General features: G+C 55.0%; 5 protein-coding genes across 5 annotated transcripts; 2 read left to right on the top strand and 3 right to left on the bottom strand.

Moving 5' to 3' along the window:
- Positions 1-424: 424 nt before the first annotated feature.
- Positions 425-1,183, bottom strand: MONBRDRAFT_25785 (uncharacterized protein; the record flags this gene model as incomplete). Its single annotated transcript, XM_001746052.1, has 1 exon — positions 425-1,183. The coding sequence occupies one exon, from the start codon at positions 1,181-1,183 to the stop codon at positions 425-427; it is 759 nt and encodes a 252-aa protein (XP_001746104.1).
- Positions 1,184-2,494: 1,311 nt separating this feature from the next.
- On the bottom strand, positions 2,495-4,497 carry MONBRDRAFT_37229 (uncharacterized protein). The gene is made up of 7 exons (XM_001746051.1): positions 4,044-4,497; positions 3,826-3,935; positions 3,636-3,730; positions 3,290-3,483; positions 3,050-3,130; positions 2,779-2,959; positions 2,495-2,706 (listed from the first exon to the last, which is right to left on the bottom strand). Exons 1-7 carry the CDS (start codon positions 4,304-4,306, stop codon positions 2,515-2,517), a joined length of 1,116 nt encoding a protein of 371 aa, XP_001746103.1. The 5' UTR covers positions 4,307-4,497; the 3' UTR covers positions 2,495-2,514.
- A 672-nt stretch (positions 4,498-5,169) lies between these two features.
- MONBRDRAFT_25783 (uncharacterized protein) lies at positions 5,170-8,810 on the top strand (the record flags this gene model as incomplete). The annotated part of the gene is made up of 6 exons (XM_001746199.1): positions 5,170-5,511; positions 5,821-6,678; positions 6,897-6,992; positions 7,494-8,351; positions 8,488-8,566; positions 8,698-8,810. 6 exons carry the CDS (start codon positions 5,170-5,172, stop codon positions 8,808-8,810), a joined length of 2,346 nt encoding a protein of 781 aa, XP_001746251.1.
- Positions 8,811-9,811: 1,001 nt separating this feature from the next.
- MONBRDRAFT_25782 (uncharacterized protein) lies at positions 9,812-20,617 on the top strand (the record flags this gene model as incomplete). Its single annotated transcript, XM_001746198.1, has 32 exons — positions 9,812-9,981; positions 10,177-10,293; positions 11,260-11,311; positions 11,428-11,455; positions 11,560-11,622; positions 11,742-11,821; positions 11,955-12,089; positions 12,235-12,268; positions 12,397-12,453; positions 12,555-12,601; positions 12,705-12,767; positions 12,932-13,014; positions 13,167-13,314; positions 13,464-13,543; positions 13,633-13,726; positions 13,820-13,879; positions 13,988-14,056; positions 14,099-14,336; positions 14,432-14,509; positions 14,646-14,761; positions 14,829-14,892; positions 15,018-15,103; positions 15,205-15,355; positions 15,618-15,859; positions 15,953-16,025; positions 16,170-16,264; positions 16,376-16,485; positions 16,598-16,956; positions 17,224-17,406; positions 17,549-19,573; positions 19,765-19,829; positions 20,018-20,617. 32 exons carry the CDS (start codon positions 9,812-9,814, stop codon positions 20,615-20,617), a joined length of 5,865 nt encoding a protein of 1,954 aa, XP_001746250.1.
- An 828-nt stretch (positions 20,618-21,445) lies between these two features.
- On the bottom strand, positions 21,446-23,594 carry MONBRDRAFT_25781 (uncharacterized protein; the record flags this gene model as incomplete). The annotated part of the gene is made up of 6 exons (XM_001746050.1): positions 21,446-22,014; positions 22,103-22,290; positions 22,449-22,563; positions 22,656-22,744; positions 22,824-22,945; positions 23,049-23,594. 6 exons carry the CDS (start codon positions 23,592-23,594, stop codon positions 21,446-21,448), a joined length of 1,629 nt encoding a protein of 542 aa, XP_001746102.1.
- Positions 23,595-23,634: the final 40 nt, after the last annotated feature.

The raw sequence follows: 23,634 nt of genomic DNA, 5'->3' as shown, positions 1-23,634 counted from the left end.
TGTGTGTGTGTGTGTGTGTGTGTGTGTGTGTGTGCGCGCGCGTCTCTGGCCGTGTCGGTCTTCTTCCATGATGCGTTTCTTTTTCGGTTCTCGGTCGGTCGTGTTTGGCGGCGTCTTGGACTGTCCTCTGTTTGTACCTTCTACTTGATTTGGCTCCGTACTCAGCCCGCGTGCTTGGTGGTCTGTGCCAATCGCCTCCTTGAAAGTGCAAGAGAGAGGAACGTCCACGATCATCAAAAGTAGCTTCAACTTCACATAGGATCTAATCTGATTAGACCAACGTTGTCTTTCAAAGAGAACGCGGTGCAAACTCATTTTGTTCATTAGCATCATCATCATCAAAAACTTCATAGCAAGCGCGACCAGCTCTAGAATGTTGTCGTCGCCGCCGCTCCAGGTCAACCCCAAAAAAAGGCAAAACATCTCAAAAAACAGAAACTCGGGCATGATTCTGAATGGCAAGGTGGGTACAAGCCTCTGGTTGGCTGTAGTCGTCAGAGTGAGGCGCGACGGTGACATCCTTGGGCTGGGGGTAGACTTGGACGCTTGAAGAAAAGTAGCTCTGAGATTGGTTGTTGACGGTACGAGCCTTCATGATTGAGTGACAGGTTGCCATGTGGCGGCGAGCCAGACGCAGTGCGCAGCATGTTGGAGAGGAGTGCAGGTGGGAGAGGCGGGTTGGCATCGCGTCTGTCGTGTCTTCGGCAACAGGAACATTCTTGGCAGCGGTATTGGGGCTCGCGCTTTGTTCGGGATGAGCCGGTCGAGTGTCCTGAGAAGTTGTCGTTGCTGTTGTGTCTGTTTTTGATGGGGCCATCGTTGTCGGTTGAAGCTTGGAGTTGCGGTGCTTCTCATACTCGGTCACTGTCATCGCTTCGTAGAGGCTGCATTCGCTTGAGTTCTCGAAAAAGATGCCTTGCAATTGACGCCAGAAGCGACTTTGCTGTACCATGCGGCACAAGTATGGGCTGTTGCTGGTTGGGGCCCGTAGTCGCCGGTTTTTGGCCGAGAGGGGTTTAGCGTCGCTGGACGCAGCAAGCTTGTGGTTTTTGATGTAGGCTTGACGCACAACGTCGGCCAGGGTCGAGCTTGGCTTGGGCTTGATGATGGGCTTGGCGTACACTGGCAAGCTACCGCAAGACGCAGCTGGTCGTAGGGTAGTGCGCTGATGGGATTGGCACATGACGAGGTTAGGTTGAGCTCTCGGACGTTTGGGATGGTCTGGCCAGGCAAGATAAGAAAATGCGGCAGAACACGGAACTGATGGTGTGTGTCTCGCAACGATGAGAAGTCTTTGCCGCAAGATGTTGGAACCCACAGGTCGGTGTCAGGGTGGATTATGAGGGTAACACGACAGCGCGTGGTTGTCCCAAGGCTGGCTGGCAACCAGTGAGTTGCTTTGCTCTGACAGTTGTCAAGCCGATTAACAGCATTGGTTGGTTTTAAACATGTTGTTCTATGAAAAGATGGGTGGCTGATCGAGGGGGTTGCCCAGAACTATCAAGAATCGACCACAAGCATGGGATTGGGGCTTGTGCTTTACACACCATGGACCGATTATTGTCCATTTGGCCGGCCGATTCATGTCTCGTCGCCAAGCTGGCATCTGCCAGCCACCACACTCCTTTCTTGGGGTGCGCGTCCATTTGGTTCAACAGCTTGGCCCCACAAAGGTTTGAACGAATTGTCTTGGTCCAACCAAAAAAAGTGTGTATTTTTGTCAACCAGTGGACGTTTTGGACATTTCGACACCTGTTATCAAAAAGGGTGTTTGTGGAAGAGCCAGTCCCCAAGCTTGTTTAAAGTCCCAGAGCAGGACAGTTGGCTGAATGTGGCATGACCAAACGTGTCGTGCGCGTTCAGAGGTTCAGTCAGAGTGAGCGATGACTGTGTGCTTGTGAAGTCCTTGCGCCGCCAGGTCCAGCAGCGCCCCCTTCTTCCCCTATGTCTCGATGATGAATTTGAATTGATCACCATTCACACGGCGAGCGGGGATATTGAATCTCCAGTATAGGCAGCACTTGGCGCACTTGGGAGGCTGATTGCAGTAAACTTCCGGCGAGGACCGTGTCAGGAAGGGCACAAGCCGAATCATGAGTTGCAGGCCAAATCATGAGCTCAAAGCTTCAAAAGATAGAGTTGGGATTTCTGATAAAAAGGCATCATTTCAGAATCGAGCAATGACTTCACCGGGCGACGTGCTCACTGCAACTGGTTCTGGCGTGCCAGGTTCACTGGCAAGTTTGGCGGCGGTGCTGGACAGCCTGAATGCTCAGGCACATCAACCGAATATGCCAGCGAATAATGCTCATGATGATGATAATGCGAGGATGATGATGATGATGATGATGTCAACTGCGAACAGTGTGTGTGTGTGTGTGTGTGTGTGTGTGTGTGTTGAACGAGCTTGGGCTGTTTGTTGATCACAAGCGTGTCAATGGCAGTGAACCAAGGTCTGAAGGTGCTTATTCATACATAAGCATGCGCAAAAAAATAAGTAACACAATCAACTGGCTATTCTGAGGAGGATCGACCGCGCGCAGCGCGGCCACGAGAGGCGTGGCTACTCGGTCCACGGCCCCGACCCCCTCGGCCTCGACCTTGGCCTCGGCCCCGACCCCGGCCTCGCGCACGGCCCCGAAAGCCTGGAGGGCGTGTGTTGAGAGGTGGAGGAATGCTGGTTGGGCGCTCACAGAGCACATGTGCCTGGCAAGGGTACAGGTCGGTGAGAATGGGGTGCAGAGGAGCGGGGAAGAGTGTGACATGGCACTTGCGAACCTCCATATCTTCGGGCAAGACAACATGTAAGGTGGGAAACTCGAGCACACGCAGAAAGCGCAAGGCGTCCCGCAAGGTCATATCTTCGTCCAAGCGCACATATTGCCGAGCAGTGGCGGGGGTGTCCAAATTGGCCACCAAAACGGTCGCTTCCGCTCGCCGCCGCCAATAAGGCTCGACCCTTTGATGTTGCAAAAAAGGGAGGTTAGCCATCGCCTTGACCACGAAAAGCTTGACCAGAAGCAAGTACAGAAACAGGAAGCACACCCACTTGTGTCTCTCGACGGCATTCTCACTGGTCTGAAGCAGGTAGGCGTCCAATATTTGCCTCAATGGGCGCGCACACGGGACCCTGGGTGACACCCCAAACAGCCACAGGGTCAGAGAGGCGTGTGTCGGTGAGGACTTGGACAACTGTGCATGGATTAAAAACAAAAAAAAAAAAAACAAAAAAAAAAAAAAAGGAATAAGAAAAGCGAACATGGCAAGGACCTCTTGCATCTCGTCTGACCTGGGCTGCGTAAACTTGACGCTGCCAAACACAACCTCAACACGCCAATGGATGCGAGCCATGCGATCATGCGCGCGTGAGGTGTTGGCCCGGTGGCGCTCGTAGACGTCGGGCAAGAGCTCCAGTCGGATGCCGTGGCTTGATGCCACCTTGAGCAGGCGCCCAAAATTCCGATACACGTCACCCGTCCCTGCCTGCCAAGATCGAATCCATGAGCATATCAAGGGGTCAGACCTGGCTCAAGGCTCGTGTTGGCAGCGGCAATGGGAGCAGTCCTCATTCGAAAAGGCAAAAACCAGGGGCTAGACATGAAAGCACAGCTGAAGCATCAAGGGCAACCACGCACCGTGGGGGCTTCCGCGGCTGCCTGACGTACACTTGCGCCAATCGGGCGTGTTTTGGCGCCAACCATGCGCGCCGCATCCTCGAGAAAGCAATAGTCTAGGGCAGCAAGAACCTTTGGTGTGAGCTGCTGGTGCTCCACCAAGATTGTGTGCCAGTCAGATGGGTAGGCAAAAGGCAGGCCATAAACACACCACGCCAGAGGACTTGGTCCGTGAGCTCTGATTTCTCGCGGGTCATTCGAGAGCGAGGTCGGATACCGTCGCACTCGTATTGCGCCTTGTGCGCCTTGACGCAGGCCAAGCTGGATGGGCGTTTTCGTGGTCCAGTCACGCAGGGAAACATTAATGAGAGCCATCACACTACTCGGCTGTTGGTTGCCTGACTTTTGCACTCATCACGCGGTTCTCACCTGCAGGTCTTCCGCTCACACTTGGGGCAGCGGTATTTATCCGGCTGCCCACACATGGCGCAGTTGGGCGCCGAAACTGCTGGCGATGCAGGTCGATTTGCGTCAACAGCTTCTGAATCCGCTGCCACAGGGATTGCCGCATTGTCAGCTGGGTGCGACCCGAGCAAACCCAGTTGCGCCGTAGTCGCCCCGCCCACGTCTTGCTTGGCAAGTTGCGCCAGTCGGATGGCCTCGGCCGTCAGCTGGCCTTCATTCAACGCCATGCCTGCCGTATAAAACCAGCCAAGCCGCCCTTTTGCCAAGGCTATCGCCCGCCGTCTCACCTCTTGCCCAGCGGGCTATGGCTGAGCGCGTACGGCCGTGAGCTTTTGCCGAGAGGCACCCACACACAGACAGAGAGAGAGAGAGATACACACAGACACGGATACACACAGAGAGACAGCCGTGCAGGTTTTGCAGGTTTTTGCTCAGAAAATGGCCACGAGGAAAAGAACAGAACAGCACACACAGCACACAGCCCAGCAGCAGCGTCACCGATTGTCAGATCTTTTCCTGACTTTTTCTGCTTGTGTGCCTGACAGAAAACCTCTCACTCAAACCAATTTATCTCAAACTCTCTCTCTCTCTCTCTCTCTCTTTTTCCTTCTCTCTCTCTTTTATTCCTCGTTGCATTGCTTGCTGTACAGATTCAAGCTTGTTTAACCCTGTGGGGTCGTCGTCGTAGCTCGCTGTGTCTGCGTCTGCTTGTGTGCGGCCTTTTTCCCTCCTCCTCCTCCTCCTCCTCCTCCTCCTCCTCCTCCTCCTCTCCTGGTTGAGGGTCGGTCGTCTACATGGGTCGAGGAAGAGGCAATAACGTGCGGTCGATATTGATGAAAAAAGCTTCAGTTTTGGGTTGACGGCATCGAAAGTCAAGGACGCGTCAGTGTGCAGCATGGGGTGCTGTTGGACGTCGACGGAGCTGTTGCCCCTGATTCATGATGACGGTGGTCCCGCTCCGCGGCCAGGCCCCGCGGGCCAGGGTAGCAACGCACATGCGCAAGGTGGTGAACACGGGCGCCGTGAAGCTTCTTGGGGTCAGCGCTTGGCGGCCGCCTTGGTGTTTGCTTTTCACGGCGCCAGCGTGATCATGGCGGTCGTCGTCACCGTCCTGACAGTGTACGGCTTGGTGGTGGGCAATTCTCCGCTCGAGCTCTTGATCCTTGAGCAACCCCTCGACGTGGTGCCAGAGCAGCTCTATCGTCGGCAGTTGGTTCCGTCTCTCATTTCCGCCTGGCTGGTCAATTGCGTTTTGGGCGAGCTGTTCTTTTGGGTGTTAAACGCCAGCTTGCGGGCCAAGAACCAGGCCGCTCAAGCCGTTGTCAGCACCACGGCGCGCTTGCGTCGGGCGGGCCTCATCCTTTTAGCCCTCACCATGAGCGCCTACACAGCTGTCTTGCTCCACCACCATCCGAGGAACTGGCCCACCACGGTAGGCACGCGCCACCCCTCCTTTCGCACCTTCGCATTCACGATGGCTGCTGTTGTGCCGTCATCCAGAACTCACCTGCGCTGGCGGCGGGCCCGCTGGCATTAACAGGAAAAACACCTTAACATTTTGCGTTGGGGGCTGAGCTGCTTGGAGGGCCAGCGTTGGGTCGTCGCGCTGGCGAGTCCAGCATGGGCACCGGGCGAGGCTGGTTCGCGCCCATCACCGAGCCATGCGGCGGTGTTTGCAGTGCACCATTTGTGCTTGGGACTGATTGCCAGCGTGGCGCTCCTCGTGCAATTGTGTACGGAGGACCGGGATATTCCCGAGCCTCTAACCGGCGCTGGACGGCTCGCCGCCCAGGGTCTCGCGGCAGGCGTGCATTTACTTGCGACCTGGCGCCTGGTCACCACCGCATTTGTCCAATGGTCGGCCCTGCATGGGTCGGCACGACGCTACGACCTGGCTTCGTTGCCCGTCGCTGCCAATGCAACTTCACTGCCGCGGGAGCGATGCGCAGCGGCTGTAGATCGCTACCAAGGCTCAGCCGACGGAGGGAGCAGCCAGATGAGTAGCAGCACGTTTAGATTTCACCCCGAGCGGGTGCCCGCCGAGGGACCGAGCATCAAAGAGGCTTGGCTTGCCCAAGCCCAGGCCGGTGCGGACACCACATCCTCGCGGAATATGGGCTCATTGCGGTCCAAAGACCGCACTCCCAATCCTTTTGATTGGTCCAAGTTTCCTGATGACGACGAGGATGCAAATGCGGGGAAAGCAAACGACCCTAGTCCTGCTACAGACGCACACCGGCCGCCCAGCAGCGGATCCAAGGGAGGCTCTCTGGGTCGAATGGGCCGAAAACAGCGCGGGCGGCGCTCACCGTCAGCCCAGCACAAGGGCGAGCCTGTCTACGACCAGGCCTGGCCTGAGAGCGACCTTGGAATGCCAAGCCGGGCTGATGGGCAATTCCCGGGTGGACTGAACGTGCCTGGCAGGGGAAGAAGAGCTTGTGAGGAGGACGACGAGGATGAGTTTGCCGGATCCGGGGGCAGTCGGCCGCTGACACCCGTGCACACGTCGCAGTCACGCCCACGCAGCGACCGCACTTCCAAGGCTAGTAGCGCCGTCTACCAGGCCGTAGGGGACGATGGACCAGAGGTCCTGTATGAGGTAAGGCATGCCTGCGCCTGACCAAGAGCAAACCAAACCTGCTTTATGATTGATCCCCATGGCACAGCAAGGGGTTTGACGACTGTTGGGAGGACGGGTGCCGGTTGTTCTTTCTTGGCACATGTTCTTGTGTTGAGCCGATACCCCTCTTCGGTGCCGATAGTCAGGGGTAAGTGTTTTTTTTTTTCATCTTCTCCTCCTTTTATTTGTATTGTTAGGTGGTGGAGCCAGGTACTGGGGTGGCAATTCAACTAGGCCGGGTTGATCGGGACGATAGTGCCTTTTTGCACCGCGACAACAGCAACCAGGAGCAGGTGCGCGCGTCAGCGATCATAGAGGCGGATGTCTAAGGCCTGTCACTTTGTAGATACTTTTACCAGGGCAAGAGAAGAATGGCTGCGCCAACCCCTGTCCTGCTGCTCGTTCGTCATCCGTGCCGTCATCCGTACGATGTTATTCACGTCCGCGTGTAACAACGTCATGTCAAGTTGACTTGATCGTGTGTGCCAATTTTGCGCACAAGAACGACCCATCACCATCAATGAATTTCATAATCTTTATTTTATTCTTTTGTTGTTGTGTTCAGTCTATGTGACCGTTAATTTCATTGATCCCAAAATAGACTCGTGTATGCAAGTGACACACACACACACACACACACACACACACACACACACACACACACACACACACACAGAGGGGATGCCGCATTTTCAAGCAGTAGTAGTCCATGAAGATTACCACGGACACGGACCGGCAAGATGAGTGACAGCAAGATTGTGATCGATGGCTCGATCATGGAGGGCGGTGGCCAGATTCTGCGCAACACCTCGGCTTATGCTTGCTTGTTGAACAAGAACGTCGTCATTGAGCACATCCGCGCCAAGCGATCCAAGCCGGGCCTCAAGGCACAGCACAAGACCGGTCTCGTCTTGCAGGCAAACATGTGTCGAGGCCGGTTGCGCAATGCCACCGTCGGCTCGGACCGGGTCGAGATCTATCCAAACCAACTTGCAGGTGGCACCTTTGCTGCTGACGTGCAAACTGCGGGTTCAACCTGCCTGCTGATCCAGTCGGCATTGCCATTGGCGCTGTTTGCCCCCGAACAGGTCGAGCTGCAGCTGCGAGGAGGCACCAACGCGGAGATGGCCCCGCAGGTTGATTACTTTGAGCGTGTGTTTGTTCCTTTGCTCGAAAAGTTTGGGGGCCATTGCGATTGCCGTGTGGTCACACGTGGATTCTTTCCCAAAGGGCAAGGCGAGGTGCATCTGTCTGTGCCGCCTGTGCCGCGCCTGCACGGGATGGAGTTGCTGGAGCGGGGTGAGGTGGCGCGAGTTACAGGCCTGAGCTATGTGGCAGGACCGATTCCCGACCGTGTGGCTCGCGAAATGGCCGCTGCAGCGCGCCGTGCCCTACGTGCACAATACCCAGACCTGGAGGTGAACATTGAGGAGCAGCGCGCCGCCAATGCCGTGGGTGCTGGCACGGGCATTGTGCTGGTGGCTGAGACCTCAACGGGATGTCGACTGGGCGGCTCGGCTTTGGGTAAGCGAGGTGTACCGGCAGAGAAGGTGGGCCGCGCTGCAGCCCAGGAACTGTTGGCGGGCATCAACGCAGGTGGCTGCGTGGACGAATACGCAGCTGACCAGATCATCATTCTCATGGCCCTGGCGGTACGAAGTTGAAGGCTTTGAAGGCTGCCTGGTGGCCGCAGTGATGCCCGAGGAATCTCGTCCACATGTTCTGCATCCGCTCTGCCCTTGTCTCAACATTGTGTGCGTGTGCGTGTGTGCGTGTGTCCTGCTGTAGTCGGGCACATCACGGGTCAGGACGGGTCCATTGAGCTTGCATACGGAGACGGCAATTCACTTGGCGCGTGAGCTCTCTGGTCAGTAGAAAAGCATTGTGTGCCCTTGACTCGGGAGGGCTCAGAACAAGTGGGAGGGGTAAAAAAAGTCAATCGTGCCTTGATTTGGTGTTCATGGCTTGCAATGCACTTTTGATATGGGAATTCCACAGGAGCCAAGATTTCGGTCTCATCAGCCGAGGACCCGCACTTTCCAGAGGCGCGCGTGATTGAGTGCCACGGCATCGGTTTTACCCCGGACATGCGGGCCGCCTCTAATCCTTGAGCAGACGGCCGTGCCTTCTGAGCTTACCCCCCGCTTGCGTTGTCTGCCGTGGGCTTCTAATCGCCGCCATCGTCATTCGCCACCGCCTTGGTGGCAATGAGGAGTGCAGCTGTGCTGCCATGTCAACCCCCAATCCTGTCTTGGTTGTGCCTGGGCCCTACCCATATCATCACGCTTTTACAGTCATAACAGCAGTGAGGTCAGGTCTGGAATTAGCCAACTTTTTTCTTGAGCTTTAAAAATTGATTGTATCTTCAGATTTAGACGTGGCTTTGGAAAGGCGGGGGAACTTGAACTACCATGTGGCATGTCTCGTCGTCCCTTTGATATGTACATGATCCGTGGCAATCCAACATCATGGAGTAGAGCTAGCCATTACCCCCTAAAGGCAGTCTTCTCTTTTCCTTGTTGTTAGCCGCAGCACTTTGAGCTCGTATCAACGGCTCGTTTTGCGACGATCGCAGCACTTCGAGCTCGTATCAACGGCTCGTTTTGCGACGGTCGTTCAAAGTTTCCATGCACCAATATTCGGTTCTCGGTCGTGGTTGGACCATCCTTTCTTGGTTGGTCTGAGCTCTGAGGCTTTGCCTGGTTGGCCATGTTTGTTTGCGTCCGTACGAGCGGACGAATTCGTTCACGCTGCTGACGCCATTTGGCGGCGCGCAACGATGCACTTTACAGTCACACCACGCTCGATGGGGTTTCAAAAATATAATCGCGCAAGTCACAACGTTTTAAAAAAAAGAGCCCAGCCCAAGCACCCACAACACACAATAATTGGCTTGCTGCACATGGCTCTGGTCAGACTCGCTCCTCCTCAGCTCTCGCACAGCTGCACATTTTGCCACTCGTGGATGAGTATGATTTTGCCTGCATGCAACTGGTCGATCGGTGAGAGCCAAAGGCGCGACGCAAGGTGTTTCCCGTCTACAGTCAAGATGCGAGATTGCAGGCATGACCGCCATCGTGATCATACCCTTCCATCCAGAGCACCTCCCTGCATGAAGAAGCATGTGAGAGCCATCACCAAAAGTGGTGCCAGCATGCAGTGTGTGTGTGTGTGTGTGTGTGTGTGTGTGTGTGAAGAAGCACTGGCAATGTTGTGCAGCATAAGTGTGTGTGTGTGTGTGTGTGTGTGTGTGTTTCAAAACACGAGCAAGAGCCACCAAACGTAGTTCTTTTGTTCTTCTCCTCAAAAAAAGCAGTTCATCATCGTAAGGGGTACATCCTTAGGAACTCGTAGTGTGTAGTCATATGTAGTGTGTGTGTGACAGTTGAAACGTTAAGAAGCTCGCGCGGCTCTCTCTCGCTCTCTCTCGCTCTCTCTCGCTCTCTCTCTCTTGATCTCGGTCACTGTTCGTTTCAGTGAACGCCTTGCTACTCGTACTATTCCTCGTAAGTGTGAGTGTGTGAGTGAGTGTGTGAGTGTGTGTGTGTGTGTGTGTGGGTCGACCTGCCGCTGGCTGGTTCGTCTGTCGGTCAGGTCAGGTCAGGCCAGGCCAGTCGTAGAGGGCGTAGGGGGGGTGCGGGAAGTGGCCGATTCAACTCGTCTGGTTTTGTGTGGGTGGCTGGTGATCGATGGTGAACTCGCTTCGAACACGCTACTCCACACCACCTCAAACCTACACCTGTCGACCGCGAGCGCGCATGCCCCTTTGGCTCTGCCCGGGCTTGCAGCTCGTGCGCTTTGTGTTGGATCGAGCCAGCCGCTGGGGTGCAGCTGCACTCACACACGCACGCACACGCACAAACGAATCTCTCTGGCGGTTGAGCCAGCAAGCTCCCAACCCAAAGTGTCTGCCTTGTCCTGCCCAAACGCTGACTCACTCACCTCGCCGCGTTGTCTTGAATTCCCACCCCAGACACGGCTTTCTTGCGAGCCTTGAAAAGCAATCCATCAATCGTCAGTTGCCGCGTATTCAGCTCCAAGCATCGTGACCCGTGCCCTCTTTTTGACTTGCTTCCATGTGCATCATCACTCACATCCAACCCATCTGTGCTGCCCACCCAGTCTCTGCAGCACAAGGTCAATTTCGTCTTGCCTGCACCGTCTGCGCGACGGCTCTGCTCTCCAACTAGAGCCTCAGGTCTGTCCCTTTCTACTGATGCCAGCGTTCGTCGGCCGCCCCCATGGGCACGCTGGACTCACGGCCTCACCATGTTCTCCAGGTCCAGGGGACGGGGGGCGCAGCTCGCGGTGCGAGGCAAAGATGCATGCATCGGGGCACTGAGCACTCCCGTCCAACCCTGACCAGTCGTCTGCTGCTCCGTGTTCAGCCGCCCTTACACCTTCGTGCACGCCAACTCCATTGCCCGCTTGTCGGAGCCTAGGTAGTGCATGACTCCCCCGCGCGCTTGCCAGTCGCGCAGACTGCCACGCCTCACGATGATGTGTCGCTGGAGAGCAGCAATGCACCTGAGCCACCTTTGCGGCGTCCTCGCCCAATAGCCGTCATCTCAGCCGCAATATGGCTGATGCCAAGACATCCGCCTCGGCCGCGGTACGCAGACCACCTTCACCCATCCGGCCAATCAAACCGTGCCCAGCTCAGCGAGCTTTATTCGCCCCTATATTTATGGCCGGTTATCCCCTGCTTTTAATACCCGTACTCCATAGAGCCTTGGCTCCGATGATAGCAAGCCACGTACGCACCGTGTCCTCCCCTCGTCACCGCATGCTGGTTACACCTCGCCTCGCGATGATTATCGATACCTTCCTTGATTCATCTTTTTTTTTTTTTTTTGGCAGGCCTTTGGGATAAGTTTCGCGGCAAGAAGACCAAGGGCGGCAAGGATGACAAAAGCAAAGCTCGTAAGTCAATCCGTATCGTGCTCTGACCTCCTCTGCCCCGTACAGCAGCAGAACAGAAAGCGTTTTTGCTTTTACTTGCTCGCACCCCTCTCTACTCTCCTGGGTGAAGAAGCGATCAGGCCTCTCACCCAATCTCCGCTCGTACTCAGCCTCTGCCATCAGCGCCATGGCCCTTGACACCAACCGGAGTTACTTCAAGGTTCGCTCATTGTAGTTGACCCTTTTTTTGGTCCACATCTTGTGCCCGCTCTCTGCCCGAAAATGGCGCCCGTATATCCTGGATGTACAAGAAATGTTTAACACTTTGCTGACGACGCATCATTGTGTTTTAGTCCAACCGCCGACGCCGACGGGAATCTCTCAACACTGGCGTCGTTTATGATAACATGAGCCTTCTCGATCGTCACGATCAGGCTCGTGGTAGCCAGAGCTCAGAAGCCAGTTCCGCGTCCGTTCCCGATGCAAAGGTTTGCATTGCTGCCCGCGGTGCTCGCCGCAACGCATCTGCTGCCAGCCCTTTGCTATTGGTTCACTCAACTTGCTTTTTTTTTTTTTTCTTCTTTTTTTTTTCTTTTGTTTTTTTTTCTTTTGTTTTTTTTTGCCGCGAGAAAGCAGACGGCTAAACGTGCCGCCCGTGCCTACCATGGTTCGTTCCTCCCCGCCCCTCTGTTTTCCGTATGCAAACACTGCGGTTGCCTGTCCGGCTCACCCAACACCATCTGTTGTTTGTCAACACGCGCACGCTCACTCTCACTACCCCTGCTTTCTCCTTAGACGTGCGCTGGGACACAGACCCTGATGCCTGGACCGATTTGTCCCAACTGCCACCAGGTTAGCTTGCCCTCTCAAGCCGTGCAAGGCATTTGAACGGGAGGCGTGGACACGCCCTTGATGTCTCACCAAACGTTAACTTGTCGCTGTGCTTTGTATAGACCCCACTCTTGAGCCCGCCACCTGGGGTGACACAGTGCCCTCCGAGGTCAGCGTTCAATCTGCCAGCCAATGCTCTACCATCATCTTGCACGCAGGCATGCTCGAGCATGATTAATGTTTTTACACCGACCTCTATTCGCATGTTCTAGGAGCTAAAGGGCATGGACAGTCGCGCCGTGCGCCGTCAGGATATGATCTACGAATTCATCCAGGTGAGCCACAGTTTGTAAAGCATGATCTGAACATTTTGATTTCATCCTATCTGTTTTTTTTTTGTTTTTTGCTCACACTGCCGATCGACTTGACTGCCTGTGATTTTCACGACCATTTGCAATTCGAATCCTGTTATTTCGGTTCGATGTGTAAAACCTTGCAGACGGAGAAGGCGTTTATTCGCAACCTCATCATTCTTCGCGTCAATTTTCAACTACGCTTGAGCCACTCTGGCGTCTTGTCTCAGTGCGTTGGCTCTGCTCCCCAGCACCATTGGCTCTGCTCCCCAGCATCACAGTACAATCGCCTGTGATCTTGGTGACGCCCGTGTATATTCTTTCCGTCGTGGGATACATGAGCACTCAATGGCTGATGCGATTGACTCTTTTGTGGCGTAGGGAGCAACTGGATGGCTTGTTTGCCAATTTGGACGACATTATCGCTCTAAACGGGCCTTTTTGTCAACGGCTGGTGGATCTGCAGCACGAATACCATGCACGCTCTTTTCCCAACATGGGCGAAAATTTTCAACAGCTTTTCCTGACGGTGGGTGTTACACCAAGCCATTCACTACTGTGTGCCCTTGTCAAAACACCCTCTCCTGCCCAGATCTGGACACTCACGTCTTCGCCTCTGCCTTGCTCGTGGCGGCGTTTGGCTTTTGCTTGTTTGTTTTCTTTTAATTGCTAATTTAGGAAACTTTTGATGCCGACTGCAATACCTACGGCGATTTTTGCGCCAATCAATCTTCATCAACTCGTGCCTTTCAAGCTCTGTACGCATGCCGCGGGCTACCTTCACCGTCGCTTCGTATCTCGCCGTCTGTCTCACCCATCCGATGCTGCTTTTCGCAACTGGCTGCAGCATGCGTCAAGACCCCCACTTTGAACGCGTCATTAATGCTGCTCATGCTGAGCCCGTATGTGCGCGTCTCAAGTTTCCTGACTTCATTGCCAAGGTATGTGGTCTTTGCAAGAGACTTGTCGCACTTGAGCGCTTTGAGCGGGATTGCGCTTTCACTACTTGCACCGTGTTCCTAAATGGTGCTTAGGTTATGCAACGCCTTTCCAAGTATCCGCTGTTGATTGAAGGCATCCTGAAGAATACTCGGGTATGCACACGACACCGTGCTGCCCGAACGATCCAGCATGCCCCATGGCCCCACCCGAACAGTGATACTCACTTCTTCCTGCTTCCATTGCACATTCTTACTTACCAGACGAAACAGCAGCACGAAGAACGACAGTTACTGTCGCAGTGTCTGCAACAAAGCAAATACATGATGGAAGTACGTGGCTTGGGCTTGAAACAGCGTCTGTGCTGGTTGTAGTTCTGCCCCGCCCACCGCACTCACAACTTCGTCTACCCGCAGGTGATTGACAAGAAGATTAAAGAACAGCAGGACTTGGAGCGGCTGCATCAGATCCAAGACAAGCTAGACTTCTCACATTGCATGCATCACAAGCACTTGGCGCATTACAGCAAGTTGAACCTCATTGTCAATGAAGAACGCACCATGGTGCGAGAAGGCACCCTTGACGTTGTTACCGACGAATCGCAAACCAAAGGTCGGTGTTGCCGGACATGCCTAGCACAATCAACTGCGATGCTGCACGCTTGCGCATGCTGCTTGCACTCACAAGCAAGGCCGTGCTTGTCGTAGAGGTGTATGTGATCCTTTTCTCCGATGTAGCCATCTTCACCCAGCAAAAGGAGGCAGCGCTGATTCTCAAATGCCCAGGTCTGCAAAGCAACACACTTATGCTGTTTTGGACTGTCCCGGACGTTCATAGGCCTGGCATCTGAGCGAATAAGTCCCATGAGGCACTTTTCTCACCCCTCTTTCACATTGTGCTGCCCTACTTTGACACGAACAGGCAAAAGCATTGTCAAGGCCGCCATGGACCCCGTGCTCCCACTCAGGGGTACCATTGTTCGCACCGACGCCACCGACAAGCGAAGCCTTATCCTCGTCAATACTCTGTACCACAAGGTATGCTGTGTGCATCTGGTCTTAGGCCACGCGTGACGGTGCTCCCTAACCACCCCAACCTTTGCAGAAAAATCAATCCATGTATCGCCTGCGCGCCATGAACGGCAAGATGAAAGAACAATGGTGGAATGGTCAGTTCTAGTTGCGACCGGTCCATCGTGAGATACAATGGATTTTGGGAAAAAAAAAAAAAAAATCGCGCACTCATTGCTCGCCTCTTTCCGTTCTTTCTTCGCCACTGGGCACCTGATGCCAGATTTTCAAAGATGCATCGTGCAACAAGAAAGACTGGGCCGTGACCCGCCGCTGTTTGAAGCGGCTCACGTGGATGATGAGCCTGCGGTCAGTGCTGCTGCCTGAGACATTCTGCACTCCTGGACCAAGTGTACAATGATCGTCCAGGTCTTTAATGATTGTTTTCCGATTGGGTTTTTTGTGTACAGGATGCCACAAAGCTCGTTCCGCCTAGCCCATTGATAAGCCACAAGAGCGACGACTCACTCCTGGTGGCTCGAGCTGAAAAAATGAAGGGCCACCACGAATCTCCTGCGCACCGCATGGCCATGGAAACGGCCGCAATCAATCGCACGCTTCGTAAGGCCCTGCTCCAGCGACCCCTTTGATGGCAAGCACCGGCGCAAATATTAACGGTCTTTGCCTTGATTGACACTGGCTTGTGTGTGTGGTCACGTACGTGGTGCAGAACGGCGGTCTGCCCGACAGCGGCAGAGTATTCCTTCTTTAGCCCTGGATCCTGAGCTTGAGCTCGCCACCTCTACAGACGACGCGATGGACGGGACAGAGCCTCCTTCTCCTATGGGCTTGTCTATGGGAGACGCAACCACCGGGGCTGCAGATCAAGCTCGCAGCGCCTCTGCTACCACCTCGCCCACCAGTCGGCGCCCTCCGTCCACCCTCTCTGACTTTAGCCGCAGCATCTCCGTTTCCGCCTCGCCCATTTTGCGTCGAAGCCGCTTCGCCTCGGTCAATGCCGCCAATCGGTATTCGCGTTTGACCATCACTGTCAAATATAACGTGGTACCCGGCTTGACCTACTCCTTTGGTCTGCGTCTCGGCCCACTACCAGATCACATCCTTGTACGTGTTCCCACCTTGGTAAAACAGAGATAAATGTGTGCGTCATTGAAAGCTAACGCTGGTCCCCGGTCAACGCGGGCCTGGCGTGCTTAGGATGAGGATGCAACACTGGATGGTGGTCTTTATGTCGTGGCAGTTGCCGGTACATCCGATGCTGAGCGCTCTGGTACGCTTGTTTCGTCTTTGAGGTCCCGTGTCATCAACAGCCTGTGCACCCACTCGTGGATGCCACAGAAGTCTTGCAGAATGGTTCCGACGCTCTCGCATTCTCACCTTTGCCTTGCTCCGCCTCTCCCACCCATTTTTATAGGCTTGAGACCGGGCGATGTTATTTTCTCCTGTGATGGGCAAACTGTGCGCAATCAGCCTCCCGCCCAGCTAGCCAACAGTCTTGACCTGCATTCGGTGCGTACAAATGTTTTTTTGCTGATGGGCGAAGCAAGACAAAGCCACCGTGGAGAGCTCTGGCACTTGTACTCGAGTCACCTCCTTATCGATCGGGTTACTGCTGCTTAGGCGATCAAAAAGCTTCAAATAGCCCGCCCTCCCGATCCATCGCCCTCAGGCAGCACAGGGCGGCCGGTGACGCTTCATGGTTCTCTACGCTATTCATCAAAGCGAAAAGCGTACGTCGCATCAAAGACGCGTTCTGTTTGGGTGTCTTGGTCAGCCTGTGCCGCACACCTCCAAGTTTTTAATGTTCCACGACCGTGCTTGCTTGCACTGGTCCATCCACAGGGTATTGCCACCACCGCTGCAAATTAAAGAAGGCGGCGCAGGGGCCGCCGTGGGCATTGGAAACTGGCTTGAGTCACAGACGGACGACAGCCAGCATCCCGAGCCTTCGCTGGACGACTCAGTACGCACGCCTATTTTTGACGTTCACCATGAGCTACCAGAGGTGACCCCGGAGCCGCAGGCTGGGTTGGACATGCTCTCGCCCCAGACCATTCGTGAGGACGAGTCGTCGGATGAAAGCCGTCTGGCTACACCCCAGGCCTTGTCTGAAAAGAGCTCGCGTCCGTCCATTCCCGAGCTCAACTTTTCCCCCTATGACTTGAATATTCCTGAAGCCATTGGTGAAATTGTTGGAGAAGGTAGCCCGCTCTCGCCTGAAGCACCGCTTCCGGCTGTGGTAACGGCGTTGGAGGGCGCCATGCCTTCTGACGGGGCAGAACTTGGTGGCCCAAGCAAGGGCATGGGCACCTCCTTGCCCCCACACGTGCTCCAGCCTAGCCGTGTCTCAAGTCAGGATTCTCAGTGGCTTCCAGCTTCAGAGGCTGCCTTTGGGTTTGGGGATGATGACCCATTGCGCTTGGCCAGCCCTGGCTCGCTTCGCTCTCATTTTTCCGCTGATGACGAAGACTTTGACCCTCGCGCTGAGCGCCAGCGCAGTCAGAGCAAGTACGGATTTCAAGAGGATGTGAACGAAATGGCCGCCTTACCCCCGGCTACGCCAATGACAGCACGGGTCACAGCTGAGCCTGGAACGGTACTCACAATTGTCATTGATGCCGGCGCCATCAACTTGCGGCTTGGCCTTGCCGGTGTGTTGCTTTGATCTTCGCTGCTGTGTTCATACTTGAGTTTCTGGCATCAGTCGAGATAGTGAAGGTGGTGTAGGATGTGGGAAATGGAGTGGTGGGCGAGACTTGAGTTTCTTATTCATGGCTTGCGACTTTGGTTTAGGCGACGAGTTTCCAGACATTGTCACGTCAAGTTTGCTGGGTGATTTCTTGCCGCCAAGCGACTCGCGCGTCATGACACCGGCCCAGCCCTCGGGCCAGGACGTGGCCCTCGTGCTGCCGGCCGGGTTGCCAAAAGGCCTAAGCCCCCATTCGCGCGACGTTTTAGCCCGCAGTGCGCAGGCCGCACGGCCCGTGTCACCGCCGCTTCACCCTCTCTCTGTGGGCGTGGCCACGGGTGATGCTGACTGGGAGCACGACTCTTCCAGCTCCGATGAGGAATCGACCAACGTGGGCGTGCGACAGGCCAACCCACGGCGCCCAGGCAAAAGCAAGGGGAAACCCCATGACAATGCTCTTGGGCACGACGGCGGGGCCACGACATCATTGCCGCACCCTCAGGCCCGGCATGAGCCGTCCCGGTCCAAGCACAGCGCCGGTGCTTCGCCCGCTGCTGGAGTGGTGGCCACCGAACAGGACGACAAAGCTGGCATTCACACTGCTCTGCAGTCAGAGGCGCCAAATCTCACTGTGCCCGGCTCCGGTACTGTCTCTCAAGGTAGCCCTATGCTGGTTAATGCGCACAGTCCTGTGGGTCGCACCATCTCTGTGTCGGGCAGCTATAGCAGCCCCGAGCTACCGCCCTTGAACGTCGACGGCAACACGAGTGGGTGGGAGGAAGGCTTTGACTACATTCGTTTGCCTTTGGGCTATGATGTGTTGGAGGCCGTCTATCCCCCCGAGTTGTCTAGTGTGCTTCGCATTTCCTACCCTTTGCGCCAGCGCGATGCAACGGGAAGCTTGGCCGATTGGGATGGGGTAGCCCTTTTGCTGGAGCGCACTCTTTTGGAGCTTCTACACGAGGACACTCTGTGCCGCGTGGCCGTGGTTGATCGACTTGTGGGCACGACGCATCGATTGATGCGCCAGCGCAATATGATCGCCGAAAAACTCTTCACCATGCAAAAGGTGAATGTGCAGAGTGTGTTGTTTGCTGACCAGGCCTACCTCTCCTGTCTGGGCTCAGGCCGGCGCTGTGCGCTTGTTGTACACGTGGGCGATACCTACACCCAGGTTGTACCTGTGGTTCGAGGTGATCTCAGCAGCGAGGTACCCGAGCCGCTGTTGAGCTGTGCCCGTGCCTCAGAGCTGGCCGGCGACACGGTGACGCAGCTGTTGGGTTTCTTTCTGCAAGCGCAGGCACCAGCATTTACGCGCGTCACCCGTGAGCGGTACGGTGGGCCCAAAACTCAGGTCTTGTTGCGTGACATCAAGGACAACCTCAGTTTTGTGTCCATGGACTATCGGGAGGACATGCAGTCATGCAACACAAGCACCGCCCTCCAAGAGGTCTATGTCATGCCAGATGGAGACGGCGAGGTTGTCCTTGGGCCAGAGCGGTTTAGCTGCGTCGAACCCCTCTTCAATTCGGACGTTGGCTTTCCGCACCTTGCAGAGATCAACCCGGCACGTGGCCCAAGCGAGCAGCGTGAGACCATTCCCATGCTGGTGGCCGAGTGTCTCAACGCGTGTCCAGCCTCTGTTCAGGATCTGCTTTGGTCCAACATTGTGCTGAGTGGAGGCACAACGCTGATGCCCAACTTTGCCGAGCGCCTCGAGTACGAGTTGATGCAGCTTATGCCCGGCCGACCGCCTTTGAAGATTGATCCACAGCACGACCGCGTGTTTTTGCCTTGGCTTGGAGCTGCCATGTTGGGAGAAATGGAGTCGATGCAGAACCGCTTCATTACCCGAGAGGCTCATGAGGCCCGGGTGGCCCAGCAGTCAGCGCTGGGCAGTCCACTCAGTCGCAAACCCTCAATTGGCATGGCCATGCCTCTGCCGCAATCGCCGCAAACCCGACGTGCCGGGTTTGCGGCCATGTCCAATGCCAGCTCCAGCAGTGATGTGACCATTGTAGATCCCGCCAACTTGTCGCGCCAGTCTTCTCTGCGCCGATCTATTGGGCGCAACATCGATACGGAGGAGACGCTATACAACCTAGACTTGAGTGATCTGCCAATGTCCGGTACGTTTGCAGTGTATTCCTTGTGGGAAAGGGGAAGATGAGGAAGCATCATGTTAACTCAATCTGTGTTTGGACATCAAGATTGAGAGAAGGGAGAGTGCAAAGCAAACCTAGTTGGCGACTGACTGCACTCCCTGCCATGCTTGTCTTGTTGCTCACGCTGCGATATGGGGGGGAAACGACAACCATAGGTACGACCATGTCGCAAACTTCGGCAGCTACCCATCTGGACCGCATTCGCAGCGCCCTGAGTCGCGTAAGTGTCGTGTCGAGGACGGGGATATTTTGGTTTGCTAGCGTTGCTTGGAAACACGTACAGCAGACTTGATTTGAAAAGAAAAGGCAGATGCTGCTGGTTTGCGGGAAGGTGCAGGTTGGAAGAGGCAGACGAACGAGCTGGACTCAGTGCTTACACCTTGGCATATCCCTTTGACTGTTTATCAGGTGGAGGAGCAAATTCTGCATTTGCATGCCACACGAGATGAATTGCAAGCGGAGCTCGAAGTGTTGGCCAGACATGGTGAATACATTGATGTTGTGCCCGAGGAGGATGAGCGTGAGATCGACTCAGAGTCCAAGAGGGTGCCTAGTCGCCCTGCCACGGGTGCACAAGGGGCCAAGGGCAAGAAGACGCAGTCGGTGTCTTTGGGCATGACCACGGCACAGGCACTTGAGGCTTTGACGTGCGAAGCACGCGCGCTAACGTTGGAGAGTGAGCATCAGCGTGCTGGCAAGGCAGCCAAGGCCAAGCCAGGGAGTCCAAAGGTGGCTCCACCGCGCCCGCCACCGCCCATGCAAAAGACAAGCTCGTTGGAAGGCGCAACTGTTTATGCGCCGCAGCATGACGCTGTACACGTGGGTTTACCCTTCATGCCTTTTGATTCACGCCTAACGGCTGAATCAATCGCGTTGTGGGATCCAGCAATGGTGGCCTCTTGGTTTGAGACTGTGGAGCTCGATGCCATGGCTGAGCGTGCTTTCGTTCATGGCATCAATGGTAAGTTTTGCTGTGGGACAGCCTGCTTCTATTTTGCAGCTTTTTGAATCTAGCGTCAATGCCCATTAAAGCAATCAATGCATCTCACGTTCGATGGCGCAACGCAGGTGTTGATTTATTGGATCTTGATGACGATGACCTGTTGTCCATGAATGTGCGCGATGTGGATTTGCGGATTCGAGTGCTGAAGGAGCTTGAGCTGCTGGTAAGGCCTCGTTCTTGCCGGAACAAACAGAAAAGCCTGGGATAATTGTTGGGCTTATCTTGTCATGCTCTGTTCTCATAAAACTCCCGCCCTCACTCGCTCGGAATTCATGCAAAGCTATTGGAGGCGTCGGGCAATGAGGCATAAGCACCACATCATCATGACCCCTTTTGTTTCCCCGTTTGCCATGATGCCACGATTTGGTATTTCTCGCGAGAGTGGTCTCAACTCCCATCCATCATCATTCATCCACCTCGAAACGATGTGCCTCGACCTCATGCTAGTGGCACGGTAAATCGTGGCCTCGTTCATATTATACCGATATTCAAAGCACGCTGCGTCTCTCGATGCTTATAACAGTCGGCCCAGCTTGTCAAACTGAACCAAAGCGTGTTCTTATTTTGGAACTTGTACAGTATCTGCAGCTCGCAAAAGGGTTGTGTCCTGCATCACAGATGCACCGTGACCAGAAATTCATTTCAGCCGATATCACGCCATGTCTTCCATTCTTTCCTCGCGCATATATTTGATGTATTCTTGAAATGAAACAATTTCGTGCATTGCTTAAGTGGTCTCAATTTTCTTTCAGGTGTCATTTTGTTTTTGTTTTTTGTGTTTTCGTGTTTGTTTGCTTGTTTGGAAAGGCCAACACCTCTCAGTGTACACTTGTCTATTCCGACTTGACCTTTCGAGAAGCCCCCCAGCATCGGCAGGCCGCGAGCATACCAACGAGCTTGGCGGCAAGTGCCAGAAGAAGCAGTGCCAACAGAGGAAAACTGATGTCAAAGAACACAAGCTTGCGAACCTGGTCTCCAAAGGCGAGGGGGCGCAGAAAGGGGCGCACAACATGGTGCTCACGGCCTGTGCCAGAGGCATTCAGGTCGAGAATGACGGCGTTGTCCGTAACTGAAAACTGTTGAAAGCGACCGACCCAGCGGTGATGCACGCCGTCACTGGAAAAGTAATGGAATGCCGGTTGCAGCCAGTACAGGACTGAGTCAAAGAGCATGAGCTTGGCTGAGCTGATGATTGAGGCGCTGCGCGTAAGGCCTGAGGACGTGAGCGAGGTGAGACAGCCTGTTTGCACGCCATCATCAGAGCGGCACAGTTGCATTTCCGAATAGACGTGGACGTCGCCCCCGATGAGAATGACGTCCTTGACCCGCTGCGCCTCGTGGAGGGCGTCAAGAATCGTAATCAGATTCTCACGATGGGTGGGATGCATGGGATACTTATCACCTATACGGTGTCATCAAGTGAGGTCAAAAAGGAATTTGCGACGGCTCAACCAAGGAGCGGTGGGGAACATGTCAAGGGAAAAACGAACCTTCAATGGCAAAGGCTACATGAGAGAGCATTTCAGATGGCCACATGAGGGGCAGGCCCGTCAGGATAACGATGGAGTTGACATTTGTATCTTCGACCCAACGATGCAAGTGTGTCAGGAAGGATTTCGTCTGCTTCTCGCCCAGCAGCTCATAGGGCGCCTTTGGCGAGGCATAACTGCGGTAAAACCTGACCCAGGCCGCGATTTCAAAACGACAAAGGACACAAGACGGGCCTGATGAGATCAGCGCAAACTCAGCTGCGACATGCACACACACATACACAGACAAAGAGTGGAGAGCAAGAAGCAGCTTTGTGCCTGACAGTGAGGCGTCAAGAAAACACACCGGGTATCAAGAGCGGCCACAGCCGTACTGCCAACTCGCATGAACGCATGGACGCCGGGGTGTGCATCTTCCTTGCCAATGTTATCAGCCGACAGCTTGCTGAGCTCCAAAACATCTGAAGCATCCCAACCAGATGAGGTAGAGCCGTCAAGGCAAGGCAAGGCGCGGGCTGTGGAAGGAGACTATTGTCGTGTCAAGGAAACTCACCAACCCATAGGGCGCGCTGGAACTCATAAGTGGTACGCTGGCCGGCCACCCAATACGGGTCGTCGCGGCTCGCGAGGACGTTTTCAGGGCTAGGACGTTGGTCGGTAAAAGATTTGAGAGCCAGACACAGACTGGACAGACGGCACAGGCGATGCCACACCGTCTTACCTTAACGCGTTCATCACGTCATGATCATCGGGAACCATGATATGGGAACCAGTGGAAAGGAAGCGGCGCATCACAGGCCGCGACCAGGCCTCTCGATAGAGGTCGCGATACAGGGGAATTGCCTGTGTGCGCGCAATGCAAGCGCGGAATTGCGGTGAGGATACTAGGTCGCTACTTTAACTCGAGAAAAATCTCAACACTCAGGGTCACTCAGGGCACCCGTACCTCATCAATCGTCTGGGCTTCCAGTTTGAGCAATTTGTCCGCATAGATTTGGTCTCCCATGTGAAACATGACATCAAAGGGGCCGGCCCGATCCGCAAAGGCCTCAAGAAAAGCATCGTCGTTAGGGTCATCGGCAAAACGATCACACGAGACCACGATCATGCGGCGGTGGTCCGTGTCTGGGCACGGGGTAGCAAAGTGGCTCGTGATGGCTGTCTCAGGCTGGTCCTTGACTTGCACGGTCAAGGTGTACTGGTGGCAAGTGTTGAGACGATTGATCTTGAGGATCATGGGCATGTCAGTCAAGTGTACCACCTCCGTGTGGTGATCAGGAGCATCAAGGGTGTACTCGAGTGCCGAGCAGCTCTTACGAAGCTCGGGATCGGTGTGGCGGCAATCGACAAGCACGCGAGCCACTTGGTTGGTGATGCGGCCGTTGACCAAAAAGATGGGCGAATTGACTTCTGCATCACTGTCTTTGTCGCTCGATGCCGCGCAGAGCGCGGTGGCCAGCACCAAACACAAGAAGCTTCGTTGAGACAACATGACTGGTGGTCCCAGCGACAAATGACCTGAGCACCACCGC

Source organism: Monosiga brevicollis, genomic scaffold, assembly GCF_000002865.3.
Source record: "Monosiga brevicollis MX1 MONBRscaffold_11 genomic scaffold, whole genome shotgun sequence".
Taxonomy (NCBI): Eukaryota; class Choanoflagellata; order Craspedida; family Salpingoecidae; genus Monosiga; species Monosiga brevicollis.
This window is presented reverse-complemented; position numbering and strand designations above follow the sequence as displayed.